Source organism: Vulpes vulpes, chromosome 6 (assembly GCF_048418805.1).
Source record: "Vulpes vulpes isolate BD-2025 chromosome 6, VulVul3, whole genome shotgun sequence".
Classification (NCBI taxonomy): domain Eukaryota; kingdom Metazoa; phylum Chordata; class Mammalia; order Carnivora; family Canidae; genus Vulpes; species Vulpes vulpes.
In genome coordinates, this window is record NC_132785.1 from 94,834,185 (window position 1) to 94,855,964 (window position 21,780).

General features: G+C 38.1%; 1 protein-coding gene and 1 long non-coding RNA gene across 7 annotated transcripts in view; one reads left to right on the forward strand and one right to left on the reverse strand.

Moving 5' to 3' along the window:
• LOC112921386 (uncharacterized) overlaps positions 1-909 on the reverse strand; it is a 26,950-nt gene extending 26,041 nt beyond the window's left edge. For both annotated transcript variants that reach the window (XR_003235229.2, XR_012002196.1), the window contains exon 1: positions 716-909. This is a non-coding gene — a long non-coding RNA (uncharacterized lncRNA). The remainder of the gene's footprint in view (positions 1-715) is intronic.
• A 386-nt stretch (positions 910-1,295) lies between these two features.
• Positions 1,296-21,780, forward strand: part of ARID4A (AT-rich interaction domain 4A) — a 67,086-nt gene continuing 46,601 nt past the window's right edge. Inside the window, exons 1-8 of one of the 5 annotated variants that reach the window (XM_026000609.2) lie at positions 1,296-1,459; positions 2,556-2,614; positions 4,786-4,896; positions 6,825-6,890; positions 7,891-7,981; positions 15,689-15,768; positions 16,047-16,141; positions 17,809-17,941. In XM_026000609.2, the coding sequence (XP_025856394.1) occupies positions 2,609-2,614; positions 4,786-4,896; positions 6,825-6,890; positions 7,891-7,981; positions 15,689-15,768; positions 16,047-16,141; positions 17,809-17,941 (582 nt within the window). In that variant the 5' untranslated portion in view covers positions 1,296-1,459; positions 2,556-2,608. Of the gene's footprint in view, positions 1,460-2,225; positions 2,449-2,555; positions 2,615-4,192; positions 4,273-4,785; positions 4,897-6,824; positions 6,891-7,890; positions 7,982-14,144; positions 14,258-15,688; positions 15,769-16,046; positions 16,142-17,808; positions 17,942-21,780 lie in introns of those variants that run through there. The other 4 variants (XM_026000611.2, XM_026000610.2, XM_072761652.1 and 1 more) reach the window with 4 other exon arrangements.

Below are 21,780 nucleotides of genomic sequence, written 5' to 3' on the forward strand. Positions count from 1 at the left end.
CAATTCGTACTTCCTTTCTACCATTTCAAATGTATTTTGTTCAGCAGAACACACAGATTCTGCGAAAAGAACAAAACCAACGGCTGCCCTGAACAAAGTCCCATCAGGGACATGCTTAGTTAAGGTGCTTTCGGTCCCAACAAAACCACTACCGTTTCCTCTTGGAGTAGCCTAAGCAAGCCTCGTCCTGAAAGGGCACAGCCACCTCTCAACGGTTAGAGTAGCAGCGTCTGGGCTTGCTCCCGAATTCCACACCCTGAAGCCTTCCGCAGTTTCCTCAACGCTTAATCGTGTGAGGAGCACGCGGAAATTATTCCCCCCCCCCCCCCGCAAATGGGTCTAAGCAAGCACCTTGCCTCCTCCCGTGTTAATTAAGGAGGCGCCCACAGCTGGTGACACTCGGCTGGAAAAACAAGTTCCCGAAATGCACTTCCAAAGGGAGGAAGAAGTGAGCGGAGAGGAGACGCCAGAAAAATCTCTGGAGAGGCGTGCACAGGACCAGCCTGGAGAAAGAGCCCTGCACGTCTCCTCCGCCCTTTTCTCTCGCGCGGCGGGAGAGGAAGCAAGCCTCGCCCCCTTTCACCCCGCTCCCCACCCCGCCGCGGCGAGACCTTACTCAGCCATGGCTGCCGCGCGGCCCGTCCACTTCCGGTGCCGGTGCCGCTAAAGCTGCGCCATCCCCCCGTCACTCGGACACCCGCAGCTTCCAACCGACCTTTTTGAAAGGTCCGCGACTCCTCCGACCTTCGCTAGGTGCTGTCCTGGGGCCAACGGCGGAGAGGTGCCGCGCTCACATGCCTCTGCGGGGTAGAGACCCGGGTCTCTCCTCGCCAGAAACGTAAAATGCGATAGAGCTGCGACCGCCACCGCTCAGACAAAATGGCGCCGACAAGCCGGCTCAGCGCAGGCGCCTTGGAGAGGCCCTGCCCCGCCCCCGTGCAAATCCTGGCCGCAGCTCCGGGTTCGATTTCCATGGGACACTTCACCGCCAATCCTCGCGCCGGACTGCTCTTCCTGACCCCTCATCTTACCAATCAGTGCTCAGTCAAGCACATCCGGAGTCTCCTCAGCCAATCGTTTTTCAGGACCTGCTTACTCAACACGCGATTCTCCAGTAACGTGAGCCTTCGGAGACAGCCAATCACAAGTGGACGATGTCCTACCTGCTGTTTTTCGCACCAATCCGTGGAGTTTCGTAGCTGCATCCAATGAGGACGGCAGGGAGCGAGCTCCAATCCGAAGCTCTTCGGCGTCATGGGCAGCCAATGGGAGTTCGTGTAGAAGCGAGTCTGCTCAACAGCTTGTTATTTGGTGGATTGTGGCAGTAAATCGGGCGAGTGGGGAACTGGGCGCAGGAACTGCCGCCGCGGCCGGGAGCGGTGCTGCCCGGACGGGGGCCCACGGGGGTCAGCGGGGCGGAGGACCCGGGGGCTGACAGCGCGCACTTGGCCCGCAGTTGGTAGGTGGGGAGGAGGGGAGTGGGGGATACTGAGCGGACGGAGCGGCAGCAGCAGCTCGTGCCGCTGCCCGGGGTCCCGGTGCAGTTGGGAGCTTCGGAGGTGGGGCGGGGGTGCTGGGCAAGCGGTGCGGCGAGCGCAGGGGAAGGGGCGAGGCGTGGAGCAGCCGCGGCAGCTGCAGGAACCGCCGGCGCAGCCGCCTCCTCGGCCGCTTCCCCGGGAAAATGGCTGTGGGGCTGGCCGCGCCGCTAAGTTTGCTTCCGCGCGGCGAGGAGCGGGCTGCTCGGGGGAGCCGGCCCCCAACTCCGCGGCGCGTCCTCCCCGCCGGAGTCCGTGGCAGGACCCGAGAGGGGCCGGGGCAGGTACCTCTCCGGGCTGTACAAAAAGTTGAGGCGGGCGCGGGGAGGAGGCGGCGGCTGCCGCTGTGCGGCTCCCCTCCCCTCCCACACCCTCTCCCGGCCACCTCCCCTCCTCCTCCCCTCTCCGCCCCCCCCAGCCCCCCGCCTCGCGCGGGTCTCCCCTCACTCTCGCGCCTCCGGGCTGAAGGCCGCGGCCCCTGCCCCATCGGCGAAGGAGCGCTTCTCCTTTCTGACATGGTGCAGAGCGGAGGAAGGATAGCAATGGCGCCGTGACACTCCGCTGCCGCCACCGCGGGCCCGGGGCGGGCCGAGGGGGCCGAGCGGGGGAGGCGGGGCGCGGGCCGAAGTCGGGGTGTCGGGGCGGGGGGGGCGGGGAGGCAGCGGGAGCTCGGCGCCCCTGCCTGGGGGGGCAGCCGGGCAGCCCAGACGGCCCCCGGCCCTCTCCCAGAGCGCTCGGTGCCGGGGCTCCAAGTTGAGCGTTTCGGGTCAAAGTGGCGAGCGCGGCGGGGGCGCGGTGGGCCGCTGGCGAACTCGGGGAGGAGCGGGCTGCCCTTTGGCGCCCGAGGGGTTCTCGCTGCTTCCTCGGCTCCCGCGTCCCTGGCTGTCCTCCGGGGGATCCTGTCCCTCCGCTGGTGAGGGTGCTGCCCCTCCCCGCTGGCGTTTGTTTACTTTCTTTCCTTGGGTCGCTCCCCTCTGTTGACTGATTCTGTGCTTGTCTTTCCCTTCCCCGCGGTTCTAGCGACGGAGGAGCGAGCTCTCGTGGAGCTGGAACCCCACAGATCGCCAGTAAAAATGAAGGTAAGGGGACTCGGCGCTCCTCTGGAACCGCGTGCCCTGGACACTGCTTGTCGTGAGGCTGGTACTGTGGAATGTCATTTTTTTTTTTTTTTTCTTTTTCCCCTACTCACAATTGATTCCTCTACCCAAGCAGCGCTTTCTGAAACCGAGGACGTGTTGAAAGGGTGAGAAATGATCATTGTGTCTAATGCAGTCAGTCCGGCCCCTCTCTGAAGCAGTTAGCACTTTGGAAAGGCTGCACCAGCCTTTCCATTGTTGTCCATTGGGCTAGTATTTTTAAACACTTCCTGTGTTGGCAGCACAACCTTTGCAGAAGTAAAGCTTTCGTCCTGTTTTGGTTCTTTGGGGGATTTTTTTTTTTTTTGAAATTTTTTTTTTCTTCCTCCGTGCCAGTAGGATTTGCTAAGGAAAGAATATATATGTGTATATATATATATGTATACATTGTGTAAGGGAGATATCGTTTTTTCTGTGAAACATTCTGTAGCTAAGATATTTGAAGGTGAACTGAAACTATTGTTTTAGTTCAGTCATTATAATAAATATTTTAAAACCTCTATTCAACCTAAAAGTTATCTTCTTCTGAAGATAGCTAATAGAGCAGACATCTTTTGTGATGTTTAAAGGGAAAGGAAGTTGTAGCATTGTGTTAGTGCAGTGGCATTGAATGTTTCAGGTCAGATATTTTTTGCCAAAGTGTTGCTCTTTGAGTTGCGTTATTCGGAAATGCACTAATTTGAAAAGGTTCTTGATTCCTTACTCATTTACTGTTTCAGCATATTAAACTCTGAAACACAGCATTTCTCCAAACTTTCTCTTTCTATCTCCAGGAAATGACACATTATCTTATTTAATGTTACTTGGGATAACTTATTGGAAAAGGAAAAGTCATTTTCTACTCAAAAGTGTCATTTCTGAAGTGTACACTGTTACCTTTGCACTTAGCAATACTGAATCGAGCCTACGTGAATACATTTAACTTTTGAAAAAAATAATAGGTAAAATGGCAAACTTAGAATAACAATCATTCTGTTACTGTCAAGTTCAAAATGAATGGTAGAATGAAATTCCCTCTTTCAGTGTATCATTCTGATCATGGCTGTTTGCTAAGAGTAGATGTTTTTTGGTAAAACTTTTTATTTTATATACCAAAAAGATTACTGTGATAAACTAGGTACAGCATCAAGTTTTGAGCCATTAGTTCGTATCTCTGCATTTATCAGCTGAATTTAGACTTAGGTTTTCTTTAATGTAGCTTTTAGCCAATGATTCCCCCAAATAATGCTCTCCTTATGCACATTATTTATTATGTGACGAAAGGATTAGCTTCATTTCTTATCTGGTGCAGTTATACTGTATCCAAAAAGATACTGCCTTAATGGAGCTATATCAATAAACGTTTAACTAGGTATTGTTAGCATTAATCTTAACAGCAGTATTTCTTTTAATTTGAAAACAAAATTTTTAGGCCATAAGTAAATACCTTAATGTTTATGGGACACTTACTGTGAATATGCCTTTTCTGGTTTTGGAGGTTTTTTTTTTTTTTTTTAATATTTTGTGTTATTATTTTTCAAGTAAGCTCTACAGCCACCACAGGGCTTGAACTCACCACCCTGAAATCAAGAGTCACATGCTCTACCAACTGAGCCAGCCAGGTGCCCCTGTTTGTTTTTTTAAAATATGTTCATTTCATAAATTATAGAATTGTTGAAACATTTTGTATCTGAAGATTAACATATGTCTTTACTGGTACTTCTCAGTTACAACTTAAAGTGTTTTTTGTTGTCAGGATATAATTTATGTAGTAAAGGAATGTAATTGCTTGCTTTAGGGGTATTTTCCAAATTATTAATAATGTTCATAAACAATATTAATGGTTTTACTACTTTATTTTTTTTTAAGATTTTATTTATTTATTCATGAGAGATACAGAGAGAGAGAGAGAGAGAGAGGCAGAGAGAGAAGCAGGCTCCATGCAGGGAGCCTGATGTGGGACTCGATCCCAGGACTTCAGGATTATGCTGTGGGCCGAAGGCAGGCGCTAAAACCGCTGAGCCACCCAGGGATCCCCTGTTTTTACTACTTTAAATACAGAACCTTTTAATGAGGCTTGAAGTTGGAGGAGGGAAAAGTAGTAGTGACATTCACATTTTATGTTCTTTCATCAGGCGGCGGATGAGCCTGCCTACCTGACAGTGGGAACTGACGTCAGTGCCAAGTACCGAGGTGCCTTCTGTGAGGCAAAAATTAAGACTGTGAAAAGGCTGGTAAAAGTTAAGGTAAATTTTTTTTTTTTTTTAATGCAACCTGGATTGAAGAGAGTTGGAAAAGGGGAGACTTTAAATAAATATTTTACTGAATCATTACTTCACTTATTGACTCATTATCAGGTGAAAGCACTGTTACATACAAATCTATAGGGAAAGCACATTAAGAAATAAAGAACTCAAAATGAGAAGTTATTCCAAAATGCTTCTCTGAAAATACCATATTTATGAGACTTCCTTTTATTTGGCTCTCTGCTGTTGTGGCACACTTACTTAGGTTGTGATCTATTTTCCTCCCTTTCATAATGTTCAGGTAGAGACAATTTCAAGTGATTAGGAAAAATAATATAGTGGAAATTGTGTTCAAGACAGTATTAAAGATGATTTAAGAATTTTATTTTTAAGATGCTTTTATGACCAGAAAAAAGTCACCACATTATTCCTGTACATTATTTGGAAATACAGAAAAGTACCAAAGGATTAATACCCATAGCTTAACTCTCAGAAGCTACTATTAATATTTTTGTCTGTCCAGTAGTTTTCCTATAAATGTTTTTAATAATCTTACTTGGATTACAAGTATAATCTTATTATAAACATCTCTAACATTACTGAGCTATGTAATAAAGTTGATGAATGTCCTCTTTGATACTACACCACAGAGATTTGATACGGTCTGTCAGATACTGTACAGTGCCTACCATAACACTATTATTATTGTTGTTGTTATTGGATCATGTTGTACTTTCAGTTTTGTAATTTGCTTTCCACTTCCATATCTGATCTTTTCCTACAAGAATTAAGCACCATAAAAGGAGGAAATGTTTGACTTGTTCTATCCTCAGTGCCTAGAGTAGTGCTCGATATATAGTAGGCACTCAAAATATGGTGAATGAATAAATGAACTGGAGGAGTTATTCTCTTAAGTGTGGCCCTGGACTGGCAGCATCAACCTCATCTGGGAACTTGTTGGAAGTGCAAATTCTCAGGTCCAGACCCCAGACATACTGAGTTAGAAACTCTGGGAGGAGAGTCCAGTGATTGTTTTTTTACAGGCCTTTCAAGAGTTTCTGCTGCATGTTGAAGTTTGAGAACTACTGAACTAGAAGAGTATGATTTGTGTTGTATCCATGATTATTATACGATTTCTGTTTAAATTTTGAACTGCTGGTGAAATTTTTAACGTATTGTTACAATATAATTTGATATTTCTTTTTTGTTTCATTTGGCCTTTTTACCGTGTCAGCTATGTGAGATTTGATTACTAAATATTTACTTGGACTTCTTTGAGAATTTAAACTTTTTAATATTGTGGCTCTTGATACATTTATTTAAATCAGTACAGTGATTGGGGAGGTCTTAAACATATATTATGTAGAATTTCAATTTTCGTATTTGGGTACTTGTACTACATGAATGATTACACTGTATATTTGGGAGAATTTATAGTAAAAAGTACTTATTTGTAACTGAACTGCATATCATGATTACTTAGGTTTACTTTATTAAGGACCAACAGTGTTCTGGTTTTGTCTACCTTGCGTGTGGTCAATAAAGTTTGATACTGTTTTTTTTTATATACTTTGTGACGGAACCTTTTATAACTTGTTGATAAGAAACAATGAAGGCAGTTTTAAACTTTTACAATAATCACTACAAATTATAAATCCTGTATAGTTCATTAATTCAGCAAACATTTATGAAGTGCCTATAATATTCAGTGACATTTGCTAATTGGTGGAGATATAGTGATGAAAAAGGATTCTAGCCCTCAAGGAGCTCACAGTTAATGACAGAGACAATAAACATAAATATAAGACAGTGTAGTAAGTATTAAAACAGAAGTAAGCACAGGATGCTAAAAACGCATAGATTAAAGACATCACAAACATGTCGTTTTAAAAGTAACATACAAATTACTGTGCAAAAATGTTTTCCAGGTACTCCTGAAACAGGATAATACTACACAATTGGTGCAAGATGACCAAGTAAAGGGTCCTTTAAGAGTACGTATGTTCTGCAGTTTAAAATCCGTAATGATAAATCACAAATACATAGCATAAATTATTGAATTTTACATTTGTAGATAGTTTTAAAATTTATAAGAATGCTAATCAGGAAACAAAAATACAAATGAAATGTAATGAATTATATTACACTGGCTGTATCCTTAGTTTAGAAAGATAAATAAAAAAAAGAAAAATCATCTTACAGAGGGTAACTTAGTATATATAAACATGAGTTTTCAGCTACTTTTTGTTTTGAAATCTTGAATGCCTCTTTTTTTTTCATTGTTAGAAATATTTAGCCTGCTAAGTAATATACTAGTATCATAACTTTGATGAATCTTCTGTTGTTCTAACTTACCAAGTAAGTATGTTGCCTCCATAATTCAGTTTAGTGGGTACCTATTTTGTGTTTGTTCCATTTCTGGCCATTTGTTTATGTAATCTTTGTTATGTCAGAGTACCGCTTCGGTTAATATCTGATATACTGAAATATCTGAAGCTGGAAGGTCAGCTGGTCCATCCACTTCTCTCCAGGTGAACCTTTGTCTAAAAGATCCCTTAAATATGAATGCTGAATCCAATATTCAGTGTTTCTGTGAAAGAAAATTAAAGCTAGTCTTGCTCTTACGGTTTTTATGCTTAAATTGCACAGTTTCCTTGAAGGCAGTGTGATGTAGTACAGAAGTTCTGAAGTAAGGTTTAAGAATCTGGGTTCTTATCATCTCATCTGATCCACAATTTCAATGTGTAAAATAAGGGCAATAATAACTAACTTGTGCCAAAGCGTTTTGGCATTCAAATTGCACGATAAATATATCAACACTATAAATGATAAAGATCTATGTGAATGTATGGTAGAATTATCATAGATATTTTTTCTTTTTAATCCAGGTCATATAGTTGGGAGTGATTTTGTTTCTTTAAATTTGGTAATGAAATTTTGGGTTTGTTTTGTTTTGTTTTGTTTTGGTAATGAAATTTTGATGCTGTGTTTTAGGTTGGAGCTATTGTTGAAACAAGGACATCTGATGGATCCTTTCAGGAGGCCATTATCAGCAAGTTGACAGATGCTAGTTGGTATACTGTGGGTAAGTAGTTAATTTAATACATAGGACCTAACTTGGAGTTCCATATACCTTTATTTTATAAGTATATAGTGAATCATGTTGGCAGAGAAATATGTGTTCTGTCAGTTTACTGGATATAGTTGGCTAAAATTTTAATGACATCTGCTGCTAACAAAAATAATAATTACCTCTTTGATCGCTTGTGGCTATTTCATCCAAGAATGTATTTCTTTTTTAGGCTACCTAGATTATTTATTTTCAAGAACATCAAATTATATGGTTATTTTCTTCCATTAGAAAGTCGATACAAGTTAGTATTGTAAGTAATCAGACTGTTTTACTTTTCCTGTAATTACGATTAAGATTGTACAGTTGCAATCTTTTATTATATTGCTACCTGTTTTGCATAAGGTAATATAGATGCTACCACAGAATTTAAAGAGTAAAGAAATTCTGGCCAGAGTAGATTCAAATCTAGATGATCATAGCTTAAGTTTTGATTTTTGGTCTCGTCAAGTCTCCATAACACCTTTCAGGAAAGATATATTTGCTACTAATGTGAATGCATAAGCTTACACATAAGCTACATAAGCTTACACTGGCTTTAAAAAACTTTATTGTAGTGAGCAGCAACAAGTGACTTAATACATGTAAGCTAAAACCTAAATGCAGTATATAGTTGCTGTCATTATATTGAGAATAGCAATGATTAACATTTCCACATCTCAGTACATTCAACACAGTCCTGTGGATAACATCCAGCCTTTTGTTTTACTCTGAACATCTATAACATTTTTTGGTCTTTACATTTATGTCTGGTATAAGTGGTGTAATTATAGCGTGGTTTCCTTCATGAAGGAAAAGAAATAATCCTATAGGTTTACTTTTTTTGATCCTGTAGGTTTACTTTTTTACGTGATTTGTTACTTTGGGTAAAAATCATTCATTTTCAGGCAAATTACTGAAGCTGTGAAGAACATGCTTTGGTTAAAAATTCTGCTTCCTGTGTCTTACTCTGTGGCTTCTATTAGTAGTACCAATTTCTTGTATGTAACTACTGTTTTCTAACTATTTTTATTCTTCTTGGGCCTCCTAGAAATTGGTGTTGGTTCACATCGGTGCTGTTATTCTGAACTACGTATTTTTAGGAAGCTTGGTTGTGGCTGTTGGTAGTTGCTAGAGATTTAAAAACTAAGTTTAATGTTAACTGTTAGAGATCAAGTAAATACAATTGTACTATATTAAACTAGTGGTAAAAATTATAGGCATTCATATATGCAAAATTGTGGAAGATTATATAATGCATGTTCAAATACTTGTATTGCTTTCTATTTGGTATTTGATATCAAGGTTGCATTGATAGTACTTGTGCAGTTTTATTTATACAATGCTTATGCTTCTGCAGAGGTGATAACTTTTCAGGTTTTTGCATTTGGGGCTTCTGCACTCCAGAATAGCAGATCTTTATCCTCTATATGAATGGCGTTTTAGCATTCTAAAAGCTAGTTGCTACTGAGCATTCTCTATGGTGATTTTCTATGATAGGTAATTACAGAAGAAATTGTATAATTCTTGTTCTGAAAGATCTTAGAATCTTAATTGCATGTAATTCGTGTATCAGGCATTAGTGTACATAAGAATCATTGGTGCTTGTTTTAAAAAATGAGGATTTGAGGATTTCAAATCTCTTCAATTTAATAGGTCTGGGGATGGCAACCCAAGAATCTTTCTTTTTATAATTACATTGGGTGAATTTAATGCAGGTAGTACACATTTAGTAAAATAGTCACTACTTGGAGAAACAGAGACTTATTCAGGAGAAATGTTCAAAATATTTAAGTTTTTTGCATCTGTGTAATGATAGCAAGTGACCTAAAAAATTTAAGATGCTAAAAAGCACTGTTCACTTTAAGTATGTTCAATATAGCGTTCTGCTATAATGAATATTTAGGTATTGAATGATGTAGCCCATATAAAGAATGAATTAAGTATAATGAGGTTAAAAGATGTCAAATAAAATGTGTCCTCTCTCACAGGTCCCGTGCCTTCTATATTTTTCTTTAATTGAGTGATTACTATCTGTTGAGTTTAATTCCTTTTTTCTGAAATTTTTCTTGATTTCTAATTTCTATTGAAGTATTATATAGGTGGATCAGAAAGTTCTAGAAAGTATTAATGATCTCCATATCAATTTTTTATTTTAAGAGACCTCAAAATTTGACTATTAAAAATGAAAGAAGAGGATACCATCCTACTGACTTGGCTCAAAAAAGAGCTATATGATCATTGGTGATCAAAAGTTATCTAATGAGTTTGATAATATATAATATGTGTTTTTCCTATGATAGCTAAATAACCAATTTTGAAAGAGATTATAGGTCTAATATAACCTAATTTTTAAAAATCTAATAATACCTTTTCCTCTAATGTTGAATAATAAATAGCTCCAGTTTATGGATCTTTTTCGGTTTTTTTTGAGCCTTGGAAATAGTTCCTCTTTGTATCATAAAACAGTGCTTCCTAGCATAGTTCATTCATTTCTCAGTTCTTATCTTTGCAAGAATGGAAAGGAGCCTGTGATACATGAAAGTGTATAGTTATCCTTCTGGTCATTCAAAAAGTATCAAAATTAGGATTGGAATTTGTATCTTCACTTGAATGTTGCCATTAACTCCTGGTAGATACAGCTGTCAATAACATGTTCTAAAACTACTCATCTTTCCCTTTTTTGGAATATAAAAATAACACATTGACGGGTAGCCCGAGTGGCTCAGTGGTTTCGCACTGCCTTCAGCCCAGGGCATGATCCTGGGGTCACGGGATCGAGTCCCACGTCGGGCACCCTGCATGAAGCCTGCTTTTCCCTTTGCCTGTGTCCCTGCCTCCCTCTGTCTCTCTGTCTCTCTGTGTCTCTCATGAATAAATAAATTTAAAAAGTCTTAAAAACCACATTGTACTTGAAAAATGGGAAAATGTAAAGGACAGAATTATTATTAATTTTAGTAATTTACGTATAAAATGCATATGCACATATATAATCTATTAAATTTTACACTACAATCTATTTGATTATGGGGTGCCTGGGTTACTCAGTTGGTTAAGCATCTGACTCTTGGTTTCCACTCAGGTCATGATCTCAGAGTCATGAAATTGAGTTCTGTGTCGGGCTCTGTACTCAGCATGGAGTCTGCCTGAGATCTCTCCCTCTTTGCACACACACACACACACACTATCTAAAAAAAATTATGTATACACTATCTAAAAAAAATTAAATAAAATCTTAAAAAAATAAAATCTATTTGATTATGTTTTTTTGTGACAAATGCTTTTTAAGACTCAGGATTTTTTCATGCCTTATAGTTATGTTTTGTATGTCAGTTGGTTCAGATCTCATGGAAGTTCTAGTTTATAGAGTAGAAGAGGTTTGGATTAAACTGGTGAAAGGACTGACTTATGTAGAAAGTGCTGCAGGCTTATAAGGCTTTTTAATTTAGAACCTCTTATAAGGCTTTTTAATTTAGAACCTCTTATGACAAGACTTTTAAAAACCAATTCGACCACAAATGTTTTCAAAACCAGGTGGTTATTCCACTGACTAGAAAATAATTAAGAAAAAAGTACTAAGCAAACAGAAATCTATCCGTTCCTGTAATACACTTTAACTTATTTAAATGGCCTTCCATAAGAATTAGCATTCTTATGATATTTTGTCATTTCATTATACATTTGAGTGCTAATTTCTGGAGTTTTTGACTTTGGTTGCAGAGGGACTTCTGTATCACAGATGATTTTATGTAACAGAACCATTGGTTATACCTAAAATATGTAATTTTAAAATATTCTATTATGTGAAGTATGAACATAAAACTATATATATGTATATATATGAGTATTATAATTGCTTTACACAGGTATAATATTTTTTTGTAAAGTCAAAATTCTTGACTTTCTCTCCTATGTTCATTCTTTTTTTTTTTTTTAAGATTTCATTTACTTATTTGACAGAGCACAAGGAGGAGGAATAGCAGAGGGAGAAGGAGCAATAGGCTCTCTGCTGAGCAGAGAGCCTGATGCAGGGCTCAATCCCAGGACCGTAACCTGAGCTGAAGGCAGATGCTTTACTGACTGAGCCAGCTAGGTGCCCCTCTTATGCTCATTTTATGCCTCTGCTTCATACCTCTTTATTATGCATTTTGATCTCCCTAATGAAACTGCAGCCTTCTGATTCTCCATTTATTTATAAAAGAAGCACAGTGATTCCTCCCTTGCAGAGGCTGTTGTGAGAATTAGGACATGATAGAAGCTTAATAAGTGATAACTTTATCTCTCCAAAGATATAATTAGCTAATTTACTGTTATCTTACTATCCTCCAGCATCTAACAGTGCTACAATCGCAGGTAGAGCTTTTGTATTTAGTAGTTAGATCCCTGTTTCTTTTGTTTCTTTTAATTCTAACAGTTTAGAGTTAGGCTTTGTGTGTTTATTTGCATAGGCATTGTTTTGTCTAGTACGATCAACATTAGCTTTATCATTCTCCTCAAATTAAGTTTTAGTATCTATATGTAACATATAATAATAGAGATACCACTTTTTAAAAAAAGATTGTATGTATTTATTTGAGAGATAGCGAGAGAGAAAGTGAGAGCACAGCAATGGGGAGGAGCAGAGGGAGAGGCTGAGCAGGGACACCGCCCTCCCCATCTCCAGGTAATCTCAGGATCCCAAGATCATGACCTGAACTGAAGGCAGATGCCTAACCTAGAGCCACCCAGGCACCCCTAGCGATATCACTTTTGTACTCTTCTGCAACAATAGTCTATTCAGATGCCAGTTTTGGCGAGTATAAAACATTTCATAGAATTACTAAATTCTTTTTTTTTAAATATTTTATTTATTCATGATGGACACACACAGAGATAGAGGCAGAGACATAGGTAGAGGGAGAAGCAGGCAGAGGGAGAAGCAGGCCCCACGCAGGGAGCCTGATGTGGGACTTGATCCTGGGACTCGATCCTGGGGCTCGATCCTGGGACTCCAGGATCACACCCTGGGCCAAAGGCAGGTGCCAAACTGCGAAGCCACCCAGGGATCCCCGAATTACTAAATTCTTATAGTCTGGGTTTTTTACTCTTGGCATGCTGTAGTATACATCTTGAACTAAAAAGAACTAAATTTACTATATACACCAGTTACTTATTTCACTCATCAAATTGCCAGAGTCACTCTTCAATGCCTGCAGTTTTGCTGTTCTTAATATGATACTTCTAATATTAAAGTTTGAGAGGATGCTTCATATAGGTGGAACTTCCTCATGATTTTGATAATCAGGGATGTCATGACTGTTGTTGGGTTTTCTGTCTTTCAGAAAATCTTGAATGGTTATATAGCTTTTCAAACTTGTTTGAAGTTAAAACGAAACAAAAAAAACCCAAACTTGTTTGAAATACTTAAATACATACCTTTTTATAGTTTTAGGTGTTAAAAAATAAATTTAATAATTTAAAATTACTAAATTTAAAAATTTTAATTGTTTCTCTTTGTTCACTTAACGTTGTAAGTGTTCCTATGAAAAACTGTAAAATTGTTGTTGGTACCATAGTTCCCTTTGAGAAGTTGTTTTTGGTTCTTACATTACTTCTATCCATGATAAAGTATGTTGAAGTGAAATGCATTTTTCCCTTAAAAAATCTGATTTATTTCAAAGTGATTATTTAAAAAAAAAAAAGCTAAAGATATTGTTAATTTTTCATCAGAACATTTGATTTGGGGCTGCCATTGATTAATGATGAAACATTGTGGAAAACATTTTGTTGCATAAATTCGATATTATCGATTAGTCTTATAGTCTCATTTTCTTTCCTCATGCCTCTTAACTGCATGAGTGTGTATATCCATTGTTAACATCTTTTTCATATTGTAGGCATTAAGGAAAATTGGAACTTCTAAGGTTCTGTTATTTAATGTACTTACGGATATTAATACATGAATTATTTTAAATTTGGTACAATAATTTCGTGATCTTGAATTTTTAAAAGAACAGTGGTTTATTTATTAGACCTGAGGACACCTTATGAATCGTAATTTGATTACAAATGTTTAGAGCATTGTTAATCACGTGTAGATTAGTAATGTAATTGTTGGAGGATGTTGTGTTTTATCCTGTCATTGTGTCTGCAGGTGGTCATTAATTTCTGCATCGTTGACAGTGTATAACACAGCTCCTCTTGTGGCAACATTATGGTTCTCTGAATATGTGCTTCAGGAACTTTTCATTTTCTCTGCATTGGCTCCTGCATGTAAGAGAATTTAAACTAGATGTCTTTAGTCTAAGACAAGAACTGACTGAGGTAGATAAATACTGAAGAAGTGGAGTGCTCTTACACATAAGTTCTTAGCATGAGAAAAATAGGTTTATGATTAAATATTATTAAAGCAAAGTGATTTAGAATTTCCCTTTAACACTAACTTACTCTGTTACAATGAAAAAGCAGCTAGAATTATGAATATTAGGATTAAATCTTAATTATTTTTGTGTGCATATGCTTTCCTGTGTAAATGTTATTTTCATAAGATACACAAACACTTATTGATTTTTGCATTATAAGTACCTGAGGTAAGGATTCCATCTTTTTATGTTTTATTTCTTCATAATGCTGGGCAATCAGGTGTCTTTTGAGAGCATTTTCTTTTTAATAAACTTTGTAAATGTTAGATGTTAAAATAAGAGTACATTTCTGAAAAGTTAAACCTATAAAAATAAATAGCTAGTTATATGGAGAATAAAAGTGATAAAATGTTAAATCCTTACCCCCATTTCCCTGAAATATGTAAAAAAAGTTATCATGTAGTATGATATTTTTTAAATGTAGGAAAAATAAAAGCTTTTGAGGAAGCTTCTGTGCATTTATAACTGATTTTTTAATTAAAAACCATTTCATCTTTCTGATATTTCCTTGTTTCAACCTTTATTTCTACACTTCTTATATCCTCTTCTAGCAAAAGAAAAAAGTTTAGGGGCACCTGGGTGGCTTAGTGGTTGAGCATCTGCCTTCAGCTTAGGTCATAGTCCCGGGGTCCTGGGATTGAGTCCCGTATCGGGCTCCTTGCAGGGAGCCTGCTTCTCCCTCTGCCCATATCTCTGCCTCTCTCTCTCTCTGTGGCTCTCATGAATGAATAAATAAAATCTTAAAAAAAAAAAAAAAAAGAAAGAGTTTAATCTTATGACTTTAGAATTTGGCAGCCAGTATTTCTACTATAGAAAATTATCATTTAAATAAGTGGAAGAGTCCAGTAATCCAAGAAGCGTGACCTGAAGGCAAATAGTTTCTGGAAGTCAGAGATACTTCATTGATAACTGCTGGGAACAAACTCATAATACTTTTTTTAAAACCAGATTTTTGCTCATTCTTATAGGATTAAAGATAATTTAATAATCTGTGTTCTGACCAGACTGCTGATGGTTTCAAGAAGGTGGTTCTGTAGTGATAGAAATTGAACAAGTGAATGGATACACAATAAGCATTTGAGGGCAGTCATTTAACCTGCATCTGTTTGGCAGCTACAGAATGAAAAATGTAGTATGTTCATTTTAAAAAGTTTTGCAAAATAACAAATAATGTTCTTACAAATAAATATTAAGCCCTAGATAAATAGCAATAATAGCATCCTCTGCAGTGGAGTTTTTACTTACTGTGCATAAATTCTCTGGTATGTCTTGCTTATTGTAGTGTTTGATGATGGTGATGAGAGAACACTGAGACGCACTTCACTTTGCCTAAAAGGAGAGAGACATTTTGCTGAGAGTGAGGTAGGGTAACTTGGATGGGCTTTCTGGGTTGAATAACTTCCAGTGTTGGGGCACCTGGGTGGCTCAGTCGTTGAACATCTGCCTTTGGCTCAGGGTCCTGGGATCAAGTACCACATTGGGCTCCCTGCAGGGAGCCTGCTTCTCCCTTTGCCTATGTCTCTGCCTCTCTGTGTTTTTCATGAATAAATAAATAAAATCTTAAAAGAGTTTAAAGAAAAACTTCGAATGTCAATGTCAAGGTAAAATGTGATTTAATTTGTCTGTTGTTCCTTATCTAGACACTTGACCAGCTTCCCTTAACAAATCCAGAGCATTTTGGAACTCCAGTAATTGCAAAGAAGACAAACAGAGGAAGGAGGTCCTCTCTTCCTGTGTGAGTGTTTTCATATACAGTAATGTTACAATTATTATAACATTGAACAAACAATTTTTCTAGGATGGCTAAAATTAATTGTTCAGGTATCTTTTCCATAGTATCATGTATCCTTATGTTAGGCATTTTACCTTGAGCAGATCTTGTTCTTAATTATTCCCATAACTTTGTCCAAGAATTATTCACAACTCCTGTTTCAAAAAGGCTGTTTTTGTCTTGAGTTACTTTGCCAAATTCCTTAATTGATACAATGTTTTTTTTTTCTATTTTAAGTGAGTATATATATATTTTTAAGCTTTTTATTTCAAGAACATTTCAAACTTAAAAACTATACAATAAACTTTTGGGGCACCTGGGTGGCTCAGTCAGTTGAGTGTCTGATTCTTGGTTTTAGTTGAGGTCATGGTCTCAGGGTTGAGATTGAGCCACATGTTGGGCTCTGTTCTCAGCATTTGTACACACTCACTCTCTCCCTTTCACTTGGTCTAAAGGTAAATAAATCCTTTTAAAAAGTAAACTTTCATACACTCATCATCTGAATTCACTAATTGTTTAAATTTTTTGGCACAATTGCTTTATCATTCATTCTGTAGGTACATATTATAGTTATTTTTTATTTAGTGGTAATTTTAATTGGCCAAACTATATGGGAGGATATTGCAAGCGTCAGACCTACCTTTAAACACTTTAAGAATAAGGGAATTCTCTTATGTAATCAGTATATTTTCAAATTCAGAAAATTTAACATTAATGGAATGCTATTATGTAATAATATATAATCCATATTTCAAATTTTGCTACTTGGTCTAATAGTAGCCTTGATAAGTATCCCCTGAATCCAGGATCCAATCCAAGACCATGCATTACATTTAGTTTATATGGTTCTTAAACCTTTAATCTGGAAAAGTTCTTCAGCCTTTTTTTTTTTTTTTGGTCTTTTCATGACCTTAACATTTTTGAAGAGTACAGGCCAGTTTAGTAGACTTTTCCATACTATATATATAGGTTTGTCTGCTTATTTTATTGTCTAGGTAACTTAAGTTAAACCTTCACATGTTTCTTAATGAGACTTTTCATAACCTGTTAGGAAATGAGAGTTACATTACCTGGCATCTGGCATATGTAAAACGTAGAAGAACAGTCTCTTTAAAAAAGAAAAAAACATATCTGGCACAGAAGGTACTTCATGGTAACATAATTAGGCTTTTCAGTCCCAGTTGCTGGTTGACATAAGAACTGAGTCCAAATCCTCATTCATTTAGTGACAAGGACTCAGAGTTACCATGGACTACTTTGGGACTAGAGAAGTTATCGATCTCTTCAATTTCAATAAGAATGGTTCTTGGGCAGCCCCAGTGGCGCAGCGGTTTAGTGCTGCCTGCAGCCCAGGGCGTGATCCTGGAGACCTGGGATCGAGTCCCACATCAGGCTCCTGCATGGAGCCTGCTTCTCCCTCCTCCTGTGTCTCTGCCTCTCTCTCTCTCTATGTCTATCATAAATGAATAAATCTTTAAAAAAAAACAAAACATTTTCAATAAGAATGAAGACACTACTAGTCTGAAGTAATCTTCATTAGAAATTGAATTGTACATGTTAGATTCACACCACTCTGACTCTCTCAACAATGGCTTATATGAAGATCCTGATAGAGTTATTCTGACTTTTAGTAATGAAGATGAAAAGGAAGAAGAAAGTAGTGAAGAGGAAGATGAAGATAAGCGACGTCTCAATGATGAGTTATTAGGAAAAGTTGTAAGTGTGGCATCTACATCTGAGAAGACTGATTGGTATCCTGCTTTGGTAAGTAGGAATTCTTTGCAGAATTTATCAACCATTTAAAATACTTGTTTAAGGGGGTACCTGGCTGACTCAGTTGGTTTAGCATGCATCTCTTGATCTCCGGGTTGTGAGTGCAAGCCCCATGTTGGGCATGAAGTTTAGTTTAAATTAAAATAAATAAATAAATAAAATATTTGTTTAATGTGGATTTTTCAAAAGCATTTAAAATATTTTGAAAGTATTATACAAATTTAATTTGGATTTTATTGTAAAATTGAGCAACTGTACTTAGGTCCCACATACTTCACTGTCTTCTCTTATTATTTTGTATAACCAGTTATTTATTGGGATCTTTCTTTCTTTTTTTTTTTTTTTTTAATTGGGATCTTTCAGCTCTTCCTTCAAAATATGTCCAGTGGTCTCTTTTTACTCTATTTGTATTATTATTTTACACTTGATTTATGGTAATTACCTCTAAGTTCTCAATTTAATTCCTGAACTTTTTGCTAAATTCAGACTATTTTTCTAGAAGCAACTTTTATAGAGAAATCAATTTTAAAATACTGATTTAATCATGATAGTCACATTCTCGAGAAAACCCCACCAAACTTTCACTGACTGCCTAATGGATCAATTCTGTACTCTCTAGATGAATGTTTGAGGCCATCCTAGCCCTTTGTTTCCCATTTTCAGTGTATGCTCTGTATTCAGGTTCTTAACTGCTCCCTATGTAAAATACTTCATTTTTCTAAACCTTTATACCCTTGTTTTATTGTTTTATTTATTTATTTATTTATTTATTTATTTATTTATTTATATTTTAAAGATTTTATTTATTTATTCATGAGAAACACAGAGAGAGAGAGAGGCAGAGACACAGGCAGAGGGAGAAGCAGGCTCCATGCAGGGAGCCCAACGTGGGACTCGATCCTGGATTGAGTGTGATCCAGGATCACACCCTGGTCTGATGGTGGCACTAAACCACTGAGCCTCCCAGGCTGCCCTATACTCTTGCTTTAAATTAGTGTTTACTAAGCATATGCAGTGAATTCAGTTGTAAGTTCCTTAGAAGAAAGAGAAAGATGAATCTTGTAACACATTACTCTCAAGAATCTTGTTTACATGCAAGAGATTACATAGCAATTAAAAATTATATAGTCCTTTTTATTTTTTAAGTAGTCCTTTTTATTTTTATTTTTTTTAAATTTTTATTTATGATAGTCACACAGAGAGAGAGAGAGAGAGAGAGAGGCAGAGACACAGGCAGAGGGAGAAGCAGGCTCCATGCACCGGGAGCCCGACGTGGGATTCGATCCTGGGTCTCCAGGATCGCGCCCCGGGCCAAAGGCAGGCGCTAAACCTCTGCGCCACCCAGGGATCCCAGCCCTTTTTATTTTTTAAGTAGGCTCCATGCTCATCATGAGGCCCAGTACAGAGCTTGAGCTCATGATCCTAAGATCAAGACCTGAGTGGAGATCAAAAGTTGAATGCTGAACCAACTGAGCTGCCCAGGGTGCCCCTGTATCATTTTTTAAAACTTGGTACAGACACTAGAGTAGGACAGGAAGTATTGGGGAAAGGAAAGATACACCTAAACTTTGGAAATGGCAAGTCTTGATGGTTGGTAGGGAAATCTAATCTTTGCTTACTCGGGGAAGGAATGAAAAAAAAGGCAGGAAAATTATTTCATGAAAGGAATCCATAATACTTGGTTATACCTGTCTCCATTTTCTCCTTTTCCTTTCCTCTTAAATGTCCTACAGTTCAGCTCAAGTCATACCCTCTCTGCAGTCTCCCCTAACCCCTCTAACATAACTATGTCCCTTCTCTGAATTTTATTTTCTGAATTTTCAATTTTGATATTACATATATCTCCAATAACAACATTGGCACAAAATATGTCCCAAATTAGATCCTTTAAAGAACCGAAGCCATTTTTTTTAAGGTTTTTCTGTGCACATAAATATGTTATTCAAATGCTATGTATAGGGATCCCTGGGTGGCTCAGCAGTTGAGTGGCTGTCTTTGGCTCGGGGCATGATCTGGGGTCCTGGGATCGAGTCCGCATCCGGCTCCCTGCATGGAGCCTGCTTCTCCCTCTGCCTGTGTCTCTGCCTCTCTCGATGTGTCTTTTATGAGTAAATAAATAAAATCTTTTTTTAAAAATGCTACATATAATAGATTTCCTTTACGTGAGAAAAGTCTGAAAATCCTTAATTCCTTCATTTACTCAACAGACTTCTTATTTGCCAGGTGATATAGAAAAGATAAGACACCAATCTCATGTTTGATAATTTTGTAATTTAGTGCAGAGAATAATTCAAGTAACTATATAAGATGTAATATATGTTCAACATTAGGATTCCTTGTCCTGAGAGATGACATGTATAAAAAGAAAATCCGAAAGCATTCATGAAGCTGGTGGTTTATAACTGAGCCTTGATGGATTTTAAGTTAGTTAAGTAGAGCTTCTTTAGAGGACTTTCTTAGAGGGAACAAGATAAGAAAGAGCAGAAAAGCAAGGGGTTTGTTCGTGGAACTATTTGCTCTGGGAATCCATTTTGGCTAAATATTAGATATGAATAAGGGAATCATAGGAAATAAGACTGGGAAGATAATTGGGATCTAGGGCAGAAGGGTACTTAAAAGTTCAGTTAAGGAATGTGGCTATAATTCTGCATAGAATTTTCCAGTAACACTATTTGAGATGCATATTTAGGAATGTTAATGAGGTACAATAGTATGTTGAGTAGATTGTTGGAAAGACTAGGGATGGCAGGAATCAATTTGGAGGCCAATTTAGTGGTTCACAGGTGAGGTAATTAGTCCTGGACTGAGCCTGTTCTTCCTTTAAGACTTAACCTTAAGCCTTTGCTACCGTACCTTTTCCATCCTTGGGTTGGTTTAAGTCTTCTTCCTAGGTGTTTTCATATCTCTATACTTATCCTCCATAGTGTTCTTTTTGTGTTTATCTCTCCATTATTCTGTTAGCTCCTTAAGGACAGACACAACTCTATTATTAGTATAGTGGTGACCAGCACCTAACAAACAGATAATCATTTAATGCCATCTGATGTTAAGACAGCTGGTATGACTGCCAAGAATTTTTATTTTATTTTACTTTTATTTCTTAAAGATTTTATTTATCCATTCATGAGAAACACAGAGGGAGAGGGGCAGAGACAGAGACACAAGCAGAGGGAGAAGCAGGCTCAGTGTAGGACTCGATCCCAGGACCCCGGGATCATGCCCCAAGCCAAAGGCAGACGCTCAACTGCTGAGCTACCCAGGCGTCCTGACTGCCAAGAATTTTTAATTATCTGGATAAATACTGTTTAATATGAGAGCCATGATCCTAAGTGACTGTTTACATTTAAATGTAACAATTAAAATTAAATAGAATCAAGAATTCAGTTCTCTCAGTTGTACTAGCCACATTTCACATGCATAACAGTGCAGATATAGAACATCTCTATCATTGCGTAAAGTTCTGTGGATGGTGCTAGGTTGTAGCAGAGGGGCTGGTGTTAGGGGTGATTGTGAGCAGGTAAATTTTAGCAGTGTATTAGTGGTCTTTAATATTAAGTGCTATAGAGAATGTCTAGAGATTAGCTATTTACTAATGTGAAGGCATTTGTTTTTAAAAGTTAAGAAATTAAAAAGTTCTTTACTCAGATTTTCTTTGATTTGTTTTCATTACTAAAAATTTTAATACTTTGGTAAGAAAGGGAACTTAGGTGTTTATTTTAGAATTTAGGTGTTTCTTTTGAACAAATAGCAGATTTCAAAATAGATCTTTTTTTTTTTTTTAAAGATTTTCTTTATTCATGAGAGACACAGAGAGAGGGGCAGAGACATAG